At 48.4% G+C, this 21,269-nt stretch overlaps 1 protein-coding gene across 9 annotated transcripts in view; it reads left to right on the top strand.

Moving 5' to 3' along the window:
* Positions 1–21,269, top strand: part of LDLRAD4 (low density lipoprotein receptor class A domain containing 4) — a 337,040-nt gene that overhangs the window by 300,670 nt on the left and 15,101 nt on the right. For 7 of the 9 annotated variants that reach the window (XM_070420714.1, XM_070420718.1, XM_070420717.1 and 4 more), the window contains one exon: positions 13,568–13,722. In XM_070420714.1, the coding sequence (XP_070276815.1) occupies positions 13,568–13,722 (155 nt within the window). Of the gene's footprint in view, positions 1–569; positions 589–11,814; positions 11,881–13,567; positions 13,723–21,269 lie in introns of those variants that run through there. The other 2 variants (XM_070420723.1, XM_070420722.1) reach the window with 2 other exon arrangements.

A 21,269-nucleotide genomic window follows, 5' to 3' on the forward strand; every position in this document is an offset into this window, starting at 1 on the left:
GCACACATGAACCGAACTGGTTAGACCTCGGGGGAAAAGAGACTGAGCTTGCACAAAATGAACCAGGAAAAAGCGCCCTCCTGAGATATGGCTCTGCTTTAGTGTTTGAATTGCCTTTTCTCATTACCTGAGATTGTTTTTCTGCAATTTCTGAACCTTGTAAACTAAAATTGCACAGGAAGATTGAGAGTCCTGACTGTAGAGGATTCTCTGGGGAATATTTGTACTACCATGCATGGAGACATAATGGTGACGAGAGAGAGAGAGAGAGAGAGAGAGAGAGAGAGAGAGAGAGAGAGAGAGAGAGAAAAGCACGGGGAGAGAAACTGTGAGTGTTTCCTGCTGTGGTTATGGCTTTGCCAGTTGCCAGTGCAGAGCATAGCTGCAGGAGCCACGCACGCTGCTCCCATCAGTTAGAGACTCTGGGGAGAAGAGAACCCAGAGGACAGCCCACAGCTTGGCTCCTGCCGTGAGGGACACAGCGTGCGCTCTGCGCCCGGACGTGCTCTTGAGGCTGGATTCACAGCAGAAAAGCATGAGTAGCTAAGCGTCCCTGCCTGTTTATACATGCTGCTGCATGCTGCCTCGGTAAGCTCTCCCCCTCTCTCTCTCCATTTCTTCAACTCTGAAAGCCTCTAGCAGAAATCATGGGGAGAAATATTGGATTGAGATTTGTAGATTTCCCCTTTCTCTCTTGTCTGGTTTGATATTTGCCTGTTAAAAAGATTACTGGACGTAATTGAACCAGAAGATGATCTGTCTAGCAGCATTCCACTCATCTGTGTGTGTAACATGTCCCGTCTGAGGCCACGCACAAGAAATGCAAACTAATAATTGCTGTGTGTTGCTGTTTAAAACCCTGGGTGTTCAGATGCTCTCAGGAGTTCAGACCCTGGGCTTGTTATCTGCTCTGTGACACCAGCGGCTTCCTGCCGCAGAGCTCCCGGTTTCTGTGGATGGCAGTTGATAATTGGTAGCCACAGTCTGCGGTCAGAGCCACAGCATTTGAGTCTAGCACCTGGGCTGGGCCCCGCTGATACAGTAGAAAGACACACACACACACACACACACACACACACACACACATCTCGCTGGCTATAACTGCACCTCTGAGCTGCCTGGAGAGGAGATAGCCTGAGGCTGAAGGGATGCTTTGAACTGGGGGGGCAGCATCACGGTTGGACTCCCCCTTGCAAAGGACTCGATTATGTCCAGTGACCACCTGAGCAACAGCACACTGAAGGAGGCCCCGTTTAAAGACCTGTTCTTGAAAAGAGGTACACTTCCAAAGGCCAGCTGTGGGTGCTGCCTGCTCTCAGGGGCTGCTTGTGGTTGTTCTTGGAGTTTAGTCTGAGGATAGAATTGAGAAAAGTAAGAAGTTTGTGTCTCCCTAAGTGGGGGTGGGGGTGGGGGTGGGTCTGTCAGCTCTCAGAACACTTCGGGGCTCAACTCTCTTTAGGAAGATGTATTTTAGGCTTTTTCATTTTTTTCCTCCTCTATAATCATTTTGTTTAGGTTGGAGATGTTGTGCATAAATACATAGGTTTGTTGCTTTGGAGTTTGGGGTTCTCAAATGCTCTGTGAGTGAGGTTGAGACCTCCCCTGGATATTGTTACTCACTCGTGAGTGCTTTGTTTTCACCCTGAGTCACTAAAAACAGCATTTTAAAGAAAAGATGCATTCCTCAGGATGTGGGTGGTTCCCTGGGTAGTTTCTCAGGCACCAGTGCAGTAACAGTAGATGTTAGGAAAGACCTGCGACTCTGAGAGGGAGACAGACAGACTGACTGCTGGCCAGGGAGCACTCACAGCCCACTGCTCTCAACTGTGAATAAGACAGTGACTGGTGCAGCTATTATTTTCTGAGACACTTTTCTAATGTACTAATGTGGGGCTGGGGGAGGGTGGACTTCAAATGAATTATATAGAGGGAATTATGGTTTTACCCAGGTATCTCTTCCCATTTATAGCCTGGCAGAGGGATAGACTTTTCAAAGGTCCTAATTGCTCTTGCTGCTCTGCTGTGTTTTCAGAAAATCCTGCCAGTTATCTTTGATTGGAACATATTTAGCTAAATTTCTTTGTGAAGAGATCACGAAACTCTAGATTCTGAAATGCATAGTGGAAAGTTGTGTTGGATGAGTGCTTCGACCTGAGTAAATTAAAAAGATGTTATTCTAGCCAGATGGACTCACAGTATCCGAGTTCTGGGGATTAAATGGTCAATCTGATTGTCTCTCACTACTACCTGCTTGCCAGTGCCATCAAAGGCACCTGGCCTTGGACCAGAGTCCAGCAGATGTGCCCGGGCCATACCTTGCCCTCCGAGGGCCCTGTGCCATTTATGCTCTGCTTTCATCTCTCCCCTACAGATCATAGGAACATCCCCACTTTCATTATCATGCAAAACGTTCATTATAAATATGTGACTATCGGTAGGATTCTGTACACAGGTAGCTTGTCACAGACCGAGGCTCTTTCCAGGGACAGTTCACACCACCTAGAGGAAGTAGCAATCGTTGAATAATTGTTACAGAATATGAAAACTTTAGCAAAACTTTTCTACTGAAGTCATCAATGAATGTTTAGTGGAATATGGTTCTGCGCTAGACACTGTTCAAATATGACTTGGTCCTTGGGGCCCCTTCCTTCAGGGATTTCTTCCTCAGTTATCTGTAACGAGCACCAGCCTGGGCCAGGTGCCTGCTACCTGCTGAGGATGCTACAGAACAGGATGCTGTCCCAGGGCTCACTCCATGGGGGAGGAAGACCGGAAAATGGGTACCGACAAGACAGTGAGTGATAAGTGCTGTGCCAGGGTTCAAATGCATGCAGGGGAGCCCCCCCAGGGGTAGAGAGCCCATCAGCAAGGAGTTAGGAGAGACGTTCTAAAGGAAGTTAACGCCAGGAGTGACCCAAATCTGGGTGGCTCGTTTCCCCTCCTGTTGTTCTGCTTGTTGTAGGATAGATCAGAGTAGCCAACCCACCCTGAGGAAAAGAAAGTTCAGAATACAGGGTGGGGCAAAAGGAGGTTTATTTTACAGTTGCTCATGTAGAAAATAATACAATAATTACTAAGTAATAATACAAGAGTAAGCTCTGTTTCACGTACTCACAACCGTAAACCTACTTTTGCCCCACCCTGCATATAATATAATCGTTATGATTACAGCTCTTACTCATTTGCCTTCTGACCTTCAAGCTGTGAAGTTATTCTTATAACACAGGCTGAATTCCCCCCCCCCCCCCTCAACCAATGAGTGTGAATTTTCATTCAACCATTAAAGTCTCTGAGAGTATTTTTATACTAACAGTTCACAAACTTGAGACAATTATAGTCTATGTGGATCCCAACTCCTGCCCCCACCCATCTTCCTGCCCCCACCGCCCAGTCTCTGTAGGATTCGGGAAAGAATCCACTAGCCTTTAGGAACGTTCAGCACTTTAAAAAGTGTCACAGAGCCATAAATAAAGAGTAAGACACCCCCAGGCTGTCATCTTCTCACCACACCCACCTCTGCCCAGGAAGATAGAGAGGAAGGCAATGCAGGCATCCATTCACTGTGCCTGAGCCACGGTGGGGGCCTAGGAGAGCTCTGGAGAGAGGGGCTGCCTGGAGGGTGCGCTAGCCCTGGCAGCTGGCCTACCCGCCCCCAGGGGTCTCAGTGTTCCCAGGAGATGCTGGCACTTGGGGGAGTGAGGGGCAGCACCTCATGGGGATGGCCAGGGTGGGAGATGAACCCCTGGGGTGCTGTGCAGGGATTGCGGAGAGCAGTCAGCGCTGTCATCGTATTCTGCGTTGCAACTTTTCTGATGCTGCCAGGTGTTTGCTTGGCCTGGTGGAAGGAGGGGGCTGTTGGGAGGCCCAGAACCTCCCCTGTTATAGGGTCAGAAAGGGCATAACTTAGGTATCTGAAACTTAAAAATAATCACACGTTTAGAAAGTAGGACTTCTGTGAAGGATGCTATATTCATGGAGGAAAGACCAAATGGAAGATGGTGTTAACCAGACCACAAATAGAAATGAGTGTTATATTAGGAACCTAAGGTGGTAGAACCACACTTCCCCCAAAGTTCTTCAAAAATAGTACAGACGCTCATGCCTCTCGTATGAGTCAGTGCAGCTCTTCGTTGAACCAGGGAGTAGACCCACAGGCCTCACACAGCCCCCTGTTTCTGTAATTCTCCGCTGCGCATCTTGGAACCTCTCGGAGATGTTTCTATAAAAACACAGAGATGCCATCATCACTGTTGTCACTGTCACCGGTTTACGGTAATTATGTAAGGTGGTGTGATGCCTTCCTGTACATTTAAGGATAGATTTATTATAAAATTACTGGTGTTTGGGTGGCACTGACTCATCCATTGCAACGTCATGAGCTGTATAGCCCCATGAGAAGAGGGAGAGTGTGAAAATTTGACTTTGGCCTAAAATTCTCTCCTTGTGTGGCCTGCTTTTTGACGTTCTTCTGTTGATATCAGTAGTTATTGAAATCAAGGAATACTGACTCAGTGGGCTGTGGTTAGAATCCCTATTGGGCATATGACATTTTGGAAACCCCAAAGTATCCCTGTTATTCTCTCAGAACTCTACCATTCCTATAAGTTGTTTTAAACTTTATTAAGTTCATTGAAATTCATTCTCCTCTTAGCCTCCCCTTTCCATCCCATCCCCTAAAACCAAAGCTGGAATATGGTCTTGAAGAGAGAGGTTATCGGCATTTTTCCTTCCTGTGCACCATTGCACATAGCCTCTGCCCTTCAACATGAAAACAGACAACATCTTGAAGGGCCAGACGTGGGCAGACCAGGGGCAGGAAGGGCAGCAAGGCCCAAGTGTAGTGCCAGGTGTCAGCTGGCATCTGCCTCACTTTTGTGGACAGACTGCAGCTCCACAGGGTGGGGTGCATGGGTTCTCCGGAGCAGTAGCGTGCATGCACCTGTCTGATAATATGCGTCTCCGGGCCTTGTCCAGAGAGTTCCCTGTGGGGTGGGTAACAGGCCTCACTGCACCTTCTGCTGCCCTGTGCACAGCCTTGCACCCTGGGCCTTCAAGCCTGGAGCACATGGGAGAGAAATGGGTACAAGCTGGAAGTGTGTTTTGGGGGAGGGGGACATGTGTGCGGGAATGTGTGGCCAGGAGCTGCCACCTTGAAGGGATAGTGGTTTCAGCAGGAAGTGGAGAGGGTTTGGCCCACCTGAGTCCTGACTGTGTATAGGGCGCTGCTGGGTGAGGTCCCTGGAGCCCTGGACATGTCTGTGGTTGAGATCAGAAACACAGAAATCTTAAAACTGGAGACTTTGAAGAACAGGTGTGCTGAATTTCATCTGATACATTCAGAGGTGGGAATGCAGGGTTGTTGAGGGTTTTTTTAAATATAAAATTTCTTTTACTTGTCCTATGAAAGTTATTTTCTTGAGAAGATGTAAAATTAGGCCTTTGGCAACAGGGTCATGTTGGGCGCTGGCAAAACCCTTTGGGGTCCTGACTGCCCCTGAGCAGTCTCCATGTAGGGGTGGGGGACTTGGAGGGAGGGTTCAGGAATGGCAAAAGGAGAGACAAGGATCACCTATCACAGTTATTGCAAAACATATAGACAGAGGGGAGGAGGGCAGCTGGGTTTGCGGGTCTACGGCTCCCTCCCCCATCTGCCCTTCCCATATGCCACCCAGGCTGCAGATATCCTGTGGTGGTATGGTCTTGACTTAATTTGCTCTTTGTGATGTATTTTTCAGTAGAATCTTCCTGTTTGGAGTGAAAGAGGGTGTGGGAGGACAGGCATGGGGGTTGCTTGTATTCCCCTCGTGAGCTTGAGTAAGGTCTTGAAGGGAGAGGGTACTGGTAGCATAGGACTCTGGGGTCCAGAAGTCATCATGCTTGCTTCCTAGAACCCTCTCTCTGTTTGCACGAATTCTCACTTTAAGAATCCTCTGACCCCTCTTGGGGGAGTATTTGTAGCCCCAAAGAGAGTAAAAGCTTCATTTTTCCAGTTGTTAGTGTTCAAGAAAAGTCTGTCTTCATTGACTGATGTGGCCCAGAGTTCAAAGCAAAGGTCTGCTGCTCATTGGATGGGGGCTGCAAGGCTCTAGTGGGGCTCTGTGCCTGGGAGCTTCACAGTGTCGCATGGGTCCCCGACGCTGGGGCTTCAGGGAGTGCCACAGGTGAGCTTGACATGGAGCCAGGGGTCAGATTGCTGCTGCTGCTTCTGTGCCTGATGAGGACGTGGTTGTAGGACAGTGGTCTTTGGGACCTGGGCCAGTCCTGCAGGAAGAGCTGCCTCTCACGCTGGCCCAAGGGCTATAGTAGCTCAGGCTCTGATGGGGCTTCTGTCACCCAGAGTGGCCAGCTGGGCTTCACTGTTTGCCTCAGTGAGTGGCGCCCTGAAGACCCAGTTCTTCCAAGCTCTGCCCTCGCCCTGCCCCAGGCAAGTTCAGCGCTTCAAATGCCCGAGAACCCCTAGGGTCACTGTGTGTCCTCTGTCATAATGCACCTGCTGTGGCCATACTCATGCATGAAAACTCAGGACAATGACCCTGGAGCTATTTCAACCACATCTCAAATCCTGGCATCTGGAATGTCCCCAAGAAAGCCAGGCTGCTAATGTTTCTACTAGAGTGCCTACTGTCAGTTGGTCTAGACCAGGGGTGGGCAACCTTTTTGTGAGTGCATGCCAAAACCAGCAAAATCTCTGACTCAAAATTCTTCTGCATGCCAACCCTAATTTTTTGAGAACATGTTACGCCTACTTGATATCTCTTAAGGTGTATGTATGGGAAGAACCTTGAAGAAATAATAAAATTCATTCGAGCGACAAAAACACAGTATATGATGATGAAAAATGCATTTATTTTTTAATGTATACATGTACACTGATAGTCCGACAGAAAACTTTATGACTCCGTTTGATATTATCAGTGGGACTTTTGCTGCTGCATCACTGATGACAGAGATTTTACATCAGGTTTATATTTCGTGACCTTCAGAGATATGCACGAGCTACTACTTTCATCCGTCAGGCTACTCCTATTACGAGACTTAACAAAATTCATCACTGAGAACAAAGATTCACAAGCGTATGTGGATGAAACCAAAACACTGGTTGGATCTAGGAAGGCAGGGAGAGTTAAGGCAGAGGCATAGAAATTGCTCTTCCCCTCTCTCGTCAATCCATGTCTATGGTCTTTAAGATAATTATTGTGTAAAATTATTTATTTATCTAAGATGCACCTACACTGAATTTATCTGAAAAATAAAAAGATCGATATTAAGAAAAAAATTGTAAATGGAAGATTATAAGAGAGGGTTTCGCGTGCCAGCAAAAGTTACTGGCGTGCCATGTTTGGCACACGTGCCAGGGGTTGCTCACCCCGGGTCTAGACCATCAGTTCTCCAAGTATGGCTGAAGATCCAGGGGGTCCCCAAAACCCTCCCAGGGTGCCAGTGAGGCCAGATCTTCTTCATATACCTTAACTAAAACAACATGTCACAACACATTGAGAGTGAAGCAGAGAGGAGAATCCAGCTGTCTTCTGTTCAGACAGATATTAAAGAGATGTGCAGAAATATAATGAAATGCCACTCTTGCCCTGGCTGGTGCAGCTTGGTTGGGCATCATCCCGTGTACCAAAAACTTGCTGATTCCATTCTGGTCAGGGCATATGCCTGGGTTGCAGGCTCCATCCTCGGTAGGGGGCATCCATCGCTCTCACATGGATGTTTCTCTCTCTCTTTCTCTCTCTCCCTCCCTCCCTCCCTCCCTCTCTTTTTAAAAATCAATTTTTAAAATCTTTAAGAAAAAACAAAACAAAAGGAATGCCACTCTTATCACTAATTTTTTTTGTTTTGAAAAATACAGTTATTTTATCCAGTGATATATGTTAGCATATAGAGAGTTTATGTTTAATGAATAAATATTTAAAATTTTCCCTTTTTAATTTCAAGTATGGGAAATATTGATAGACGTCATCACACAAACAAAGCTCTTTGGGAATAATCAGTCACTTTTAAGAGAATGGAGGGATCCTGAGACCAAAGTACTTGTGAACTCTGGTCTAAGCAGATCAGGAGGGTGGAGCCGAGGAAGGAAGTGCAGCAATGTTGGACACATTGGGGGGTAGGTTGGGCCTTCCAGGTGCCAGCACCTCCCAGCAGGCATGGAATGTTGACAAGAAGCTGGTAAAGTGCAGCCCAAGAGCAGGAAGTCCCCTGGGAAAGAAAAATGGTGGGACTGTACACTGTTTCCCACAACTGAGATCTTTCTTGCTTTACCCTTGCTTTCAGTGAACTTTTTAATATGACGTTAGATCAGAAGATTCATGCCTTTCAGACAATTAAATGTGCTATCTGCTGGCTCAGATGAAAACAAATCAAATCCAGAGTGAATAAAACATAAAAATGCTAACTGCAAACAAACTTAGAAGAAAAATACTTTACGAATATTAGAGAAGACCTTTCTAATCAAACAGGAAGTGTAGAAGCCATAGAGGAAAAAGAGACAGTAGTTGATGACATAAAAATTTATATTTCCTATAGAGAAACTCATAGCAAAATTTAAAGAAGTGAAGACTAGGAGAAAATATTAGCACTACATGTAACAGACAAAGATTTATAGCCATAATATGTAAAGACTGCTTACAAACAAATGAGGAAACTATAAATAAGCTAATGTGATTATGAAAAATAAAAATATAAATTACCAATAACCATAGGGAAAGATCTAAAATTACCAGGAATTAGGGAAATACAAATAAAACAAGATATGTATTTTTGCCCATCAGAGTTGTACAAATGAAAAGGGTGAGTGTTCAGTATTAATGAAGATGTGAGGAGCACCTCCTCTTGGCAAGGGCCTTTTTATAAAGCAGAGTCTCCATAGCCATCAGCATTTAAAAGAAATATCCTTGATCCAGAAATTTCAATTTTAGGAATCTTTCCTATAGGGATACTTGCAAATGTGGGTCAACACACACATTGATACCCACACACACATGCATGTACACACAATCTTTGGGTCATAATAGAAAAAAGAAAAAAGAAGAAGGAACTACCTAAACATCCATCAAGTGGAAAATGTAAGGCCTAGTATATTTGTATTCTGGAATAATGGCCTCCATAAAGACTGAGATTGGTCTATATATATTCTTGTTTAAGATGTCTGTGATGTATTACATGAAAAAAACTAGAACAATGTTTGTACAATGATTCCATTCATTAATAAGAAGAAAGCCCTTATTCAATAGGCAAATGTACAAATACACACAATGGGTGAACTGTGCTCCCCACCCCCAGGACAGCACGGCCCATAAAGGGGAACTTTTACATTATACACTATTTCATTCTATATCATTTAAATTTTAAAGGTCATTTTTATAATAAAAATCCTTTTCAAATGGAACGCAACAAATATGCCCAAATATGTCCATAGAATTATGAAAATATAATTGGATTACTCTGCTATGAATGGGTATCTGCATCGCTTTCCATATTCGGGAAAAGATGACCTAGGACAGTGGTCGGCAAACTCATTAGTCAACAGAGCCAAATATCAACAGTACAACGATTGAAATTTCTTTTGAGAGCCAAATTTTTAAACTTAGACTATATAGGTAGGTACATTGTTATTAACTTAATTAGGGTACTCCTAAGCTGGCCTTTGCTAAAAACGTCCTCAATCTGATTGAGGTACGTTCGCTGAGGTTGACCCCTTCCAACTCTCCATCACACTCGTCTTGTTTACTTGTTTCGTCTATCTCCTTTCGTTCATCCTCTCTATATGTCCAAACCATCTCAACATACCTTTCTCAGTCCTCGACACTACATCTTCTTTCACTTTATAACGTTCCCTGTACGTGCGCGCCGGCACGTGGTATTTTGAGGAAAAGCCACACTCAAGGGGCCAAAGAGCCGCATGTGGCTCGCGAGCCGAGGTTTGCCGACCACTGACCTAGGATGACATTCTGCAAGTGGAGGGTTAACCCATGAAGACTTTGTGTGAGATCCCTCACTGTAGTTATCACTTTCCTCTCTTCCCATGGCTATAAAGCAATGAAGTTTTCTTGGGAAACAAAACCATTTGTCAATTTCAGGGCAGGATTTAACCTGAAAGGCAATTTATGAACACACTGCTGTTCATCCACAAAGTGAAAATAAAGGTTAGTAAAACAACACATTATTATGGGTTCAGTCTTTTTTTTTTAATCCTCACCTGAGGATATGTGTTGTTGTTTTTTAATTAATTTCAGAGAGAGAGGAAGTGGGGGAGAGAGTGTGTGAAACGTCAATCAATTGCCTCCCTGCACACACCTTGACCGGGGATCTAACCCACAACCTAGGTATGTGCCTGGACAGGGAATTGAACCTGCAACCTTTTGGTGCAAGGGACAACGCTCCAACCCGCTGAGCCACCCAGCCAGGGCTGGGTTGTCTTCATGCTACCTTGGCCACCTTTGGCCTAAGCAGAATCTCTCGGCTTAGGTCAGTGACTGCTTACCACTTTGGAGATAGTCCTTGGGTTGGCAGCTCACCCCTCTGCACATATCCTCACAGCTCTGCTGAGTCGCATTCCTCGTGTACTCTGGCCCATGCAGGCCTCAGTCCTGTCAGCAGTAGCTGTCCTCGCAGGAGCACACCTGCGCAGGTGGAGCCATGCGTCCCGGAAGCGAGGTCTTGGCCTCAACATGGGTGCTCCAGACTCATTCATTGATTCCCCACTTAGTGATGAAGTCACTTAGCTACCTGACAGGCACTGCCCCATGCCTGACACCAAAAATACAAGATAAATAGAAGTAGGTTTCTGATCATAGTTTCCTATGAGAGACAGACAGTCAACATCTTATAAGTGGCAAAGAAAGGGATCCAATCACATGGCCACACACGCACCAGGTGACATGGGCACCAAAAGACACGGGGTGTCCTGGACATGGAAATGTTATGTGCAAAGGCAGGGTCGTGAAGGCAGTGTTTCTGGGTTAATAAGCATGTTACACATCCCACAGCCTGTAAGGATAAATGAGGTCACATTTATATTTGTACCTCAGATGTGAAGGTTCCTAGTCTATTCCCTCCGATTGAGAGAAATTTCAGTCTTTTCCAGGAGGCACCTATCATGTTCTGATAGTCCCTGGGAGGGGCTTGGGTGTACATAAATTCCCCACAGGAAGTAAATGCTGAAGCCCTCGGGGATGAACTTGGCACCCAGGGCCTCCGGAGGCCTTGCCAAATCAGCCATTAGACCTCAGGGGTGTCAGAGAGGTGACACTAGGAAGGGGAGGTGGGGAGCTTGGGTCTTGCTGACTGCCAGCCTCTAGTGCAGTGGTTCTCAACCTTCCTAACGCCGCGACCCTTTAATACAGTTCCTCATGTTGTGACCCAACCATAAAATTATTTTCGTTGCTACTTTATAACTGTAATTTTGCTACTGTTATGAATCGTAATGTAAATATCTGATATACAGGATGTATTTTCATTGTTACAAATTGAACATAATTAAAGCATAGTGATTAATCACAAAAACAATATGTAATTATATATGTGTTTTCCGATGTTCTTAGGCAACCCCTGTGAAAGGGTCGTTCTAACCCCAAAGGGGTCGCGACCCACAGGTTGAGAACCGCTGCTCTAGAGCCACTCCGGGCATTGCTGCCTGAACCTCCACAGTCAGCCATGCCCACTGGGATCTGCCCTTTTACTGCCAGCTAGGGGTGTACCCGGCAAACCTACCTGGCCTTAATTGCTCCCCACCTGGGGCTCAATAGTTCAGTTCCCTCACACTCAGCTCTCCATTCTCTAAGGCGCACCTCTGAACCAACGGCCCTACAGGCCCAGTGCCAAGTGCATTCCAACCCAGTCCAGAGGGTGCGATATAAATCTCCATTCCCTCAGGTATGTGGGGGCCAAGGATAGGAGTGGAGGACACTGCTACAGGGCAGGACATGGTGGAATTCAGGAAGACCCTCCCTCTACCCCCATCCCGGCCCCTGCCCCTCTGTTCCCAGGGTGTGGATGGTGGAGGCACACAGCTGCAAATACTGGGGGGAAGGTGCTACCCAGTCCCCTTTTGCATCATCCCAAGTGTGAGCCATAATGCTTCCCGATTGGCCAGTGGCCTGAGTCCTGCTGCAGCAAAAGGGTGTGCATTGTGCGCATGCCTTGCATGCATGTGTACCCATACAGGTGTGTATTTGTATGCATGTGTGCATTGTGCCCATGTGTGTATGTCCACACGTGCTTTTGTGTGCATGTGCATGTGTGCATGCATGCATGTGTATCTGTGTGCACACGTATATGTGTGTATGAGTGTGCATACGGTATGTGTTGCAAGTGTGACGCAGTAGCATAGTAGAGAGAGCTCTCCCCTCTTTCTCTTGCCCTTCATCATACCCCACACCTCCCCACCTCACAGCAAAAGGTGGGCACTGTGCTCCTCGCCGTCCTCCTGAGCCTCTCACCCTTTAACGTGATGCCCCTGTACAGACAGTCACTTCCTTTTAGCGGGCGGAGACTCGGGAGAAGAGGCAGCCAACACTCAGCAGAGCCATGAGCTGGAAGCCAGGAAGCAGAAAGTCTGGGTTCGCAGCTGCCCTTGAGCACTGAGCCTCTGCTCCTCCCTGCGAACTGAAGGGCTTGAACCACCTCCCTCTCTGCTTGACAGCTCACTGTGCTGTTCTTCCAGAAGTAGCTCCTTGGCGCTACACTTGTGTGTGAAGCATGTGTTAATGGCATTTAGACAATCCCTTTCATGGCAGTGTCAGAACCCACGGTGACCTGACTGCTCATAAAGTGTGGTCCCCGCGGAGTTCAACACAGTGGAGATGTATTTTCTAAATTAACTGGTACTTCCAAAGGCAGCGGCTTTGAGGAAAGGAGGTTGGAGTACTTTATCAACATAGGTTTCCTCTTCAGTGTGTACCATGTGGGTCCTGTGTGGATGTGCTTTGGGAAACTCAACCATGAAGATGGGTTTAACTTTCTTAGAGAAATTACATACTGGGAGGAACAGCTTCAGTTTTGAGAGACTTTCTTAACTCCCCTCAGGGTGGGCGAGTCATCTCACAGGAACAGAGTTTAGGTAATGAAGATGCTGAGCTTTTCATACCCAAGAGATGGCCCTTAAGGGCTCACCTGCCCAGTAGGCAGGGGTAGCCTGTGTGTCCACCAGCCTATGGCGTACGCACTGGGCTGGTCTTTGCATTTCCCGTGTGAAATGGTGTCAGTTACAGCAAGCACCTCCAGAGGTCTCGTAGGGCCAATGGAATACATTTTCCCCTGGTTCTTCTCATTATAAAATTGCAAAGACAGATTTGTCTGAGCACCAAGGTTAGGCTGAGACCACAGGTCTGCCTGGGTCTCCTTTTATTTAAATGTTATTAGAATGTCAAAGTCTGGCAGTGGCCTTGGGCAGCAGGCCTGGGGAAAAATAGCTTCTCTCTCATGAGGTTCTCTTGAGGAGCAGATTCGTGCAAGAGGCCTTCAATGCCTGGTGGTTGTCATGGTCAGAGTGCCTTGAGGAGACGGGGTCTGGGGAGCTGAGTGGGGCACGTGGTTAACACGGTTTCCTCTTCCTTCGCAGCGGAGCTGGAGTTCGCCCAGATCATCATCATCATTGTGGTGGTGACGGTGATGGTCGTGGTCATCGTCTGCCTGCTGAATCACTACAAAGTGTCCACACGGTCGTTCATCAACCGTCCGAGTCAGAGCAGGAGGCAAGAGGACCGGCTGCAGCAGGTAAGTGTGGGCCTGCGCCTCTTCGGTGCTGCCCAGGCCTCTAGCCCAGGCTCCAAGAGTGCGGCCGCATGCCCGTGAGGGCCACGAAGCAGGACAGCCTCTCGTGTCAGCCCATCGCGGTTCAGGAGTATGGGAAACTCTCCATCGAAGGTCACTACACTCACGGGAAAGCATGTGCATCCTGAATGTTCAGCTCAGTGAATCCTCACAAACTGAGCGCACCCGTGTAACCTGCACCCGAGCAGCAGAGGGACAGGAGCAGCCTCTAGAAACACACCCAGGCCCAGGCGTGCCCCGCAGAAGGTCACCACTGCCCGGAGTCGGTACAGATGACTTTCACCAGCTTGAACTTGATAACAATAGGCTTATACAATAGGTGCTCTTTGGTGTCTGCCTTCTTTCGCTCACTTCACACTTCTGAGATCCATCCGTGTTGTTATGGAGAGACCTGTCCTTGAATACACGTATGCTCATGACCTGTATTTGTAAGACTCTGAGGAGGTCAGCAGTGCTGGGTGTGGGTGAGCTGGAGGGGCGGGCGGTGGTGGGACGGCGAGGGCTCGGGCCTCCTCGGGTGCCTCAGGGCAGGTTGGTTTGTGATGGGGCTTACAGAACAGCCTTTAGTTAGGCTCTTCAGGTTGGTTTTTTAAAGTTTCTAGCTACTTCTGAACCATCCCCCACTAGAAAATAAAACACTGATTTTCAGCTAAACTGGTCTGTGATCTGCACCTGGTAGACCAAGGGCCACCGGAACTTTCTGTTCTGAGCTAGTTTTGCAAACTATGATTCTGGCGGTTTTTAGTTTTTTATTTTATATGAAATAAAAAACTAAAAACCACCAGATTCATAGTTTGCAATATTCTTTTATTGATTTTTGACAGAGGAAGGGAGAGGGAGAAAGAGAGAGAGAGAGAGAGAGAGAGAGAGAGAGGGAGAGAGAGAGAAACATCGATGTGAGAGAGAAACATGGATCATTTGCCTCCCACATGTGCCATGACTGGGGATTGAACCTGAAACCTTGGTATGTGTCCTGACTGGGAATTGAACCCACCACCTTTAGCTGTATAGGATGACGCTCCTACCAACTAAGCAACCTGGCCAGGACTGATTCTGGTGATCTTTCGTGAAAAGCTTGGGAATGGGAAATTTAGGTGCTTATAAATTGTTGGCTTTGGTGGTGGGCACCCCCACCAAATTCCCTCGTGATATGAGCTTCTCAGAGTACGTGTCAGGACCAGCGCTGTCTGGTACCTGGCTTAGGGAGACCATCGTGAGTGTGGGGTACAACTGTCCTGGTGGGTATGGTGCAGCCCAACCCAGGGCCCCTGGGACCTCTTAGGAGGTCAGTGTCGTGCTTCACTGAGGCTGCAGAGTGGCTCAGTGAGCCATCAGTTCTGCTGTTCTCATGGGTAGAACTCAGGTTTGCCAAGGGTTCTGTGTCTATGGCATGCAGAGAGAGAGCAAAGGGATGGGGCCACCCTTCAGACCTACAGAGCATGCCATGACAGTGACAAGAGTCAGTCCTTCTTGTTTTCTCTTGTCCTCTGCTGTCCCCTTCCTCCATCTCACCAGATCCCCAGCTCGGTCCACAAGTTAACATGGCTTTCATCACACCATGGTGGCTTTCCTGTGGGACCCCTGTTATCTCAGCAACCTGGCGCCTGCAGGGTCCAGACTCACAGGATACTGGTGTCCTGAGCCTGTAGATACCCCCTCTCTTGCCCCCCCTCCACACAAACACACTCTGTTACCTGAAGGAGAGAACCAATTCCTCTGAAGTTCTAACCCAAAATACACGTAATCGTCCTGAGTTTAAAGAGAGAGGACGGATACAGCAATAGTTTAGAACTATAAAAGAATCAGCCAGCATTGCTTTGCCTGAGCCTTAATGCGAGGACTATAAATTCCGACCCCTGGCCTTGGGGAGAAATAGGTAAAACTATCCCACTCGTTATCACCATCAATAGGCAGCTCTCAAGTTTCCGGGCAGTACCTGCCATGAACGTGTCCAAGTTCCCCATCGTACACTTTCTGCTTCAAGCCCCAGAGTACTTGGAGTCACTGCACTTGGGCAATTCGGGTGCATTTGCCGTTGCCCAGCCTGGGCCCCACCACCCCGTCCTCCCCTCAGGTTTGCTTCAGGGATCATCTTTCTGCCCCCTGCCTTGCCTTGCCTTGCCTTGGCTAGGAGAGGTGGCTCCTTCCTCCACACCTCAGCACAGACCTGGCCAGGCCTCCTCTGTCCCCAGCCATTGTTGCCTTAGCGCCTGCTCATTGGTCTCTGTCCCCAGACTGGGAGCTCCCTGCCAGGTCAGCACACAGACAGTCACTCTGCGTAATACCAGCAAACAGGGGTGGCAGGAAAACAATTTTACAAAAAGAGAAAATAAAAAATGCAAGTGTGGTTTTACTTGGGATGTGTGTTCTGTTTCATTTGGAAGCGGGTCCCGTGGGTAGGGGGCTGCTGTTCTTGAAATCAAGAAAGCGATGAAGTGACTTTCAGAGGTTCCTGCAGGGCCACACACTGCATGGCAAGTGAAGGTAATCAGTAGCTAAGACCGTGTCTGCAGAGGTCTTGATCACCATCTGTGTCTAATTTCATTAATAAACGCTTGAAAGTTTTGCCGCTGGGAGCTCAATATGAGTGCTGTTGCTTCCCAAGGCTTGAATTTTCCTTCCCAATAAAATGGGAATGTGGCTATCGTGCAGCTTAGCAATAGCCAGTGATGGCGAACCTATGACACGCGTGTCAGAGGTGACACGCGAACTCATCTTTTTGGTTGATTTTTCTTTGTTAAATGGCATTTAAATATATAAAATAAATATCAAAAATATAAGTCTTTGTTTTACTATGGTTGCAAATATCAAGAAATTTCTATATGTGACACGGCACCAGAGTTAAGTTAGGGTTTTTCAAAATGCTGACACGCCGAGCTCAAAAGGTTCGCCATCACTGCAATAGGCTCTGTTCAACGTTTCACAAGCTCAACATGTAGTTTTTACACAGTGACCAAGACAATTCAGGCCCAGATGGTAGCTCCATTTCATGACTAGGACCATTAGCCTAGTTCAGTGGTCAGCAAACTGCAGCTCACGAGCCACATGCGGCTCTTTGGTCCCTTGAATGTGGCTCTTCCTCAAAATACCGACTTCTGCGCATGGGCCACAGAGTTTCAGTCGCACTGTACGTGCGCGCCCGCACGTGGTATTTTGTGGAAGAGCCACACTCAAGGGGCCAAAGAGCCGCATGTGGCTCTCGAGCCGCAGTTTGCCTACCACTGGCCTAGTTTATAGTCAAAAGAGGAAGCAACTTAACTTCTCTCCTGGACTCAGATAGAAATCTCACTCGCGGTCCTTTGGCCCAGGAAGGTGCTTCCTCACCAGGCTTCTTGCCCCCCAATTACCTACAGAAATGCCAACTCCCTGCATGCAGCCCCGGGAGGGCAATCGGATTCACTTCCACTCATGTCCCCAACCAGCGGGGATTTGCCCTCTCAGGGACATTTGACGATTTCAAGAGACATGTTTTGGTCAACTCAAGTCGGGGAGTTGTTACAGGGCTGCTCTAAACATCGTGCAACGCAGAGGGCAGCCCCTCAACAAAAATGACCTGACCCCAAATGTCAGCAGTGCTGGAGTGGGGAGCCCCCGATCTTACCGGGTACTGGATGCCACCCTTCCCAGAGGCACTTCGCTGTTGAAGAGGATGCCTGTTCATATAAGTGGATCTCTGATGGCTTCCACAGGGTGAACACTTCCCAGCAGCTCGGCAGAAAATGTTGGGAGTCCACCAAGAAATTGCATGTTCAAGACGGTCCTAGTCTAGGAGTCTGCCTTGGAAGTAGTGTCCCTCCAGTGGTTTCTCCCTCCTTCATTCATTCGGTCATCCACCGGACAGGAGCCAGGCACTGCCCAAGATAATGAAGAAGCAATGCCAGGTGTTCTTGCCATGCTCTGCCCTTGCCCTGCCCCCACCACCGTCAGCGGCATCCACCGAGCTAATGCTAACCGGCATTTTCTCAGTCTCACTGGGGGAGGCCAGGGGTCTCCAGTGGCCGTTTGTGTGTGCACTGGGGTGTGTATCAAGTGGATATAAACTGTAGGAGGGACTTGGGATGGGGCATGAGGACTCGGCATGAGCACTTTCAAGCTGCCCCTCCAGGAAGGTGGCTCTCCCTCCACATCCCTAGGTGACTGCCTGTGCCAAGCAGCCTCCTCCCCTAAGGGGCCTAGAAGAGCTAGGTCCAGGTGTGGCTGGCAATGGGGAAGGCCCTGCCCTCACTGCTGATGCACAAGTGATGGCCTCTGGGCTCCCCATGCTGTGGTGCAGATTTGTGCCCGGTGGTGAAGATGGATAGGTGTTTGTGGTGGCTGCTGTGCATGTGGTTTCGTGTCTGTTGTCAGAGCCCCTGAGTGCCTTTCGCTTTGTCAGCACCTAAATCCTGCCATCCCAGGGGCCTGAGTGGCGGGGGCTGCGGCACCCAGCTGGTTAGCAGCTTGTGGGTGTAGGTCCCCACTGCCGGCCTCCCTGTGGGGGAGCCTGTGCATCGCTGGGACCCACTTACTTCTGGGGGCCCTTTGGGCCCATTTGTTCTAGAACTCTCTGAGGTCTCCATAAGCATGTTTGTAAAAGGTGTATTTATTCTAGATGCTGCGAGAAGGGTTGGGCATCTAATTTATCGACTTCTAGGTAATTTGGTTGAACACTGTTGGTTACATTTATTTGTCTCTATTTCTGCTGGAAGACTTGGTAGTCAGGATGGAAAAGTCAAAGACAACAGTTGGGTGTGTTTTGAGAAGGAGGCTTGCTGAGCAGGTAGATGTTACGATCTGGTTGAGTAAACTTCACTACGCTGGTGGAGCTGCCCGCTCCTCCCTAACGGGCTTTCCACCAAAGCAGAAGCAAGCCAGGTTAGTAAGGTAGGGTCTCAGTAACTCGGAACATCCTGGTTTTCACGGGATCTTCTTCTGGAAAATGGTGGGTTGCGCCAGTTGTCCAGGCTTGTCTGGATTCTGGAAGGTTTTCTTTGTGTGATGCCCTCACGCCCGACTTCATCACGCCCTGTCTTCCTCGTGCAGCACCTCTCTCCTGGTTTCTTCCCTTCTCGCTCCAGCAGTGCCTGCTGCAAGAACACCTCCCCGTGCCAGGTCTCCGCTGCCCAAGGGAGGACTGGATGGAGTTTGCCTTGGCTGAGGCCGGTCAGCTTGCGTCACCGCAGTGTCCCCGAGGTGCTGTTCCGGGGAGTCCAAGGGATGGGACAGCGCTGGCTCTGACTGTAGTGGAAGCAGCCCTTTCTGAATGAAAATGAAATTGCAGGAAAAGTGAATGCTTTGAATAACGGCAGACAGCAGTGAGTGGGCTTGTGATGTAAACCTGACGTGTTCTTTCTGAGGTAGCCCAGGCTGATTTTTCAGAGCCTGGTTTGTGTGATTTCAGAGCTTTGATACTCTCTAGATTATTATTCATTACCTTAGGTCTCCAAGTAACAGGAAAACAATAAAGGGGCATAAATAATCCAGACACAACCCTGAGAGAAGTTTACACAAGCCTTTCTTGCCACAGCTGGCAGAGGCCTGAGCGGCCTTCTCCAACATCCTGTACCCAGCCAGCGGGGCCAGCTTAACCCGCCTGGCCAGCCCAGGGCACGGTGGACAGTGGGCAGAGCCAAGGTGGCCAGCCATTTGCTGAGGACCAGCAGCGAAACAAGAACATTTACTTAGTTTGAACCGTATGAAATTGTGGCTATCCAGCCATTGTGACCTATAACACAGCAATCTCAATTAAAAATTAACAAAAGGAGTCACCTCGGGCATTTCTTCATTACCAATGGCTGCAGGGATTCAATCAATAGTGAAAATACGGGTGCCTGTGCAGACAGCAGCGCCAGGCAGGCACTGAGCGCAGCCTGTGGGGGGCGCAGGCCAGGAGGCCATTTGCTCTTTCTCCCAGCTGTTGGCAAGGAGGACCAGGGCTGCAGCCGCCAGCCTGTTGGGACAGGAACCTGGGTTCTTGGGTCCACAGTGCCCTTGTATGGGGAAGTCTGTACCCGGACGCTCTCTGCGGAAGTTGTAGATCTGGCCTGGGGTGTGGCCAGTGTGCGTGGTTTGCCCCACAGGGTGTTTTGACAAAACTTGATCGAACTTGTAAAAATGAGATTCCACATAAATTTTGTAGTTACATCTTTTCTTGGACAGTCAGCCTCTTGGGCCACGCTGGCCTCTGTGCCTGCCTGGCATCCTCAGCCGGGGGCTGCAGAGCAGCTGCCACTCAAGATAGGCGGGTGCCCACCTTTTGCTGTGGCCCCATCTCTCTGTGTAGATTGTTTTTAGACAAAATATTCTTCTGCGCTCACACCTTTATCACAAGGGTGAAAATAAAAGACAGAGGGCCACTGGTTTCCAGAAAAATGGGAGAGCACTTCTTTGTGGGCGGAAAGGTCATTCCTGCAAGATTAGGAGTTCAACCAAGTGTGTCTGGGCCAGCGAGTAGAGCTTTTCCTGCGCCAGCCTGGCGTGCGTGTCCCTGGCCCTTGCTGTCCCATCATCTCCCGGGGCAGGGCCCTCCTCTCTGGGGCTAGAGTCTGTGGTCAAGAGGGCAGAGTTGGTTGTGAGCTCCTTTCTGTTGGCCTTGAGAGCAGGGGTGGCCCAAGGACGGACACTTCTGGCCCCACTGGGCTCGGGGCTCGCAGAGCTGGAGAAGCCCACGGGCTGTGTCCTGAGGTCCAGTGAAGGACGCAGGGGGTGGGGGAGTCACCACACACAGGGTTCATTACCACTGTGACTGAAGAGCTAGACCCCTGTGCGCCTGCCTGTTCTCATTTCTCCCTACTTCATCTGCGTTGAGAAAAGCATTTCTGAAACGACAGAAATAAACTATTTTCATTCAGTAAGGTGCCAAAACAATGAACTAACGGGTTTGAAGATGCAATTATAGTAGGTATGTCCCTGCCATTCCAGACTAAGGAGAAGAGAGCCACCTGCTGCATTCAGCATCGGGGTGGCATGAAAGATGCCGGGCACCAGTTTCCTGTGGGTGAGGCAGAAAGACCAGGGCCACTTGTTGTCAACTGCGTTCAATAATAATTCTCCGTAATTTTATGAGCCCCTGAAACTGCATTTCCAAGTGTCGAGGGGACTGCGAGAGGGCAGGTCAGTTCCTAATGTCAACTCTAAGCACAGGCTTCCTACCATCAGCCAAGCTGTTTCTCTCCCTGAATGAGCGAGGGTGTTAACATAGCCAAGCTGCCAGATTGGTCAGTCATCAGGTTTACCCTCCAGTGTGTGTAGTTAAAGATAGAAAGTTGTTAATTTGGGGGGAAAATGGATAATGTCAACAGCTTCAAAATGAGAATGTCCCCTTTAAGTAAGAGAAGCAGAAGGCCAACTTGTTGGCAAAAATTGGATAAGGATGCTGGGCCATAGCTGTTACCAGTGATTCTCATGCGAACAAAAGTAGGCAGGCCTTTTTAATAGCCAAGATTTGTCTTTAAACAACGTGAGGAGCTCAAATAGTCCTTCTACTTATGTTGACATTGCTCACAGCAGTT

This window comes from Myotis yumanensis, unplaced genomic scaffold (assembly GCF_028538775.1).
Source record: "Myotis yumanensis isolate MYYU_CA2020_CCGP unplaced genomic scaffold, mMyoYum1.0.hap1 SCAF_7, whole genome shotgun sequence".
In the NCBI taxonomy this organism is placed as follows: Eukaryota; Metazoa; Chordata; class Mammalia; order Chiroptera; family Vespertilionidae; genus Myotis; species Myotis yumanensis.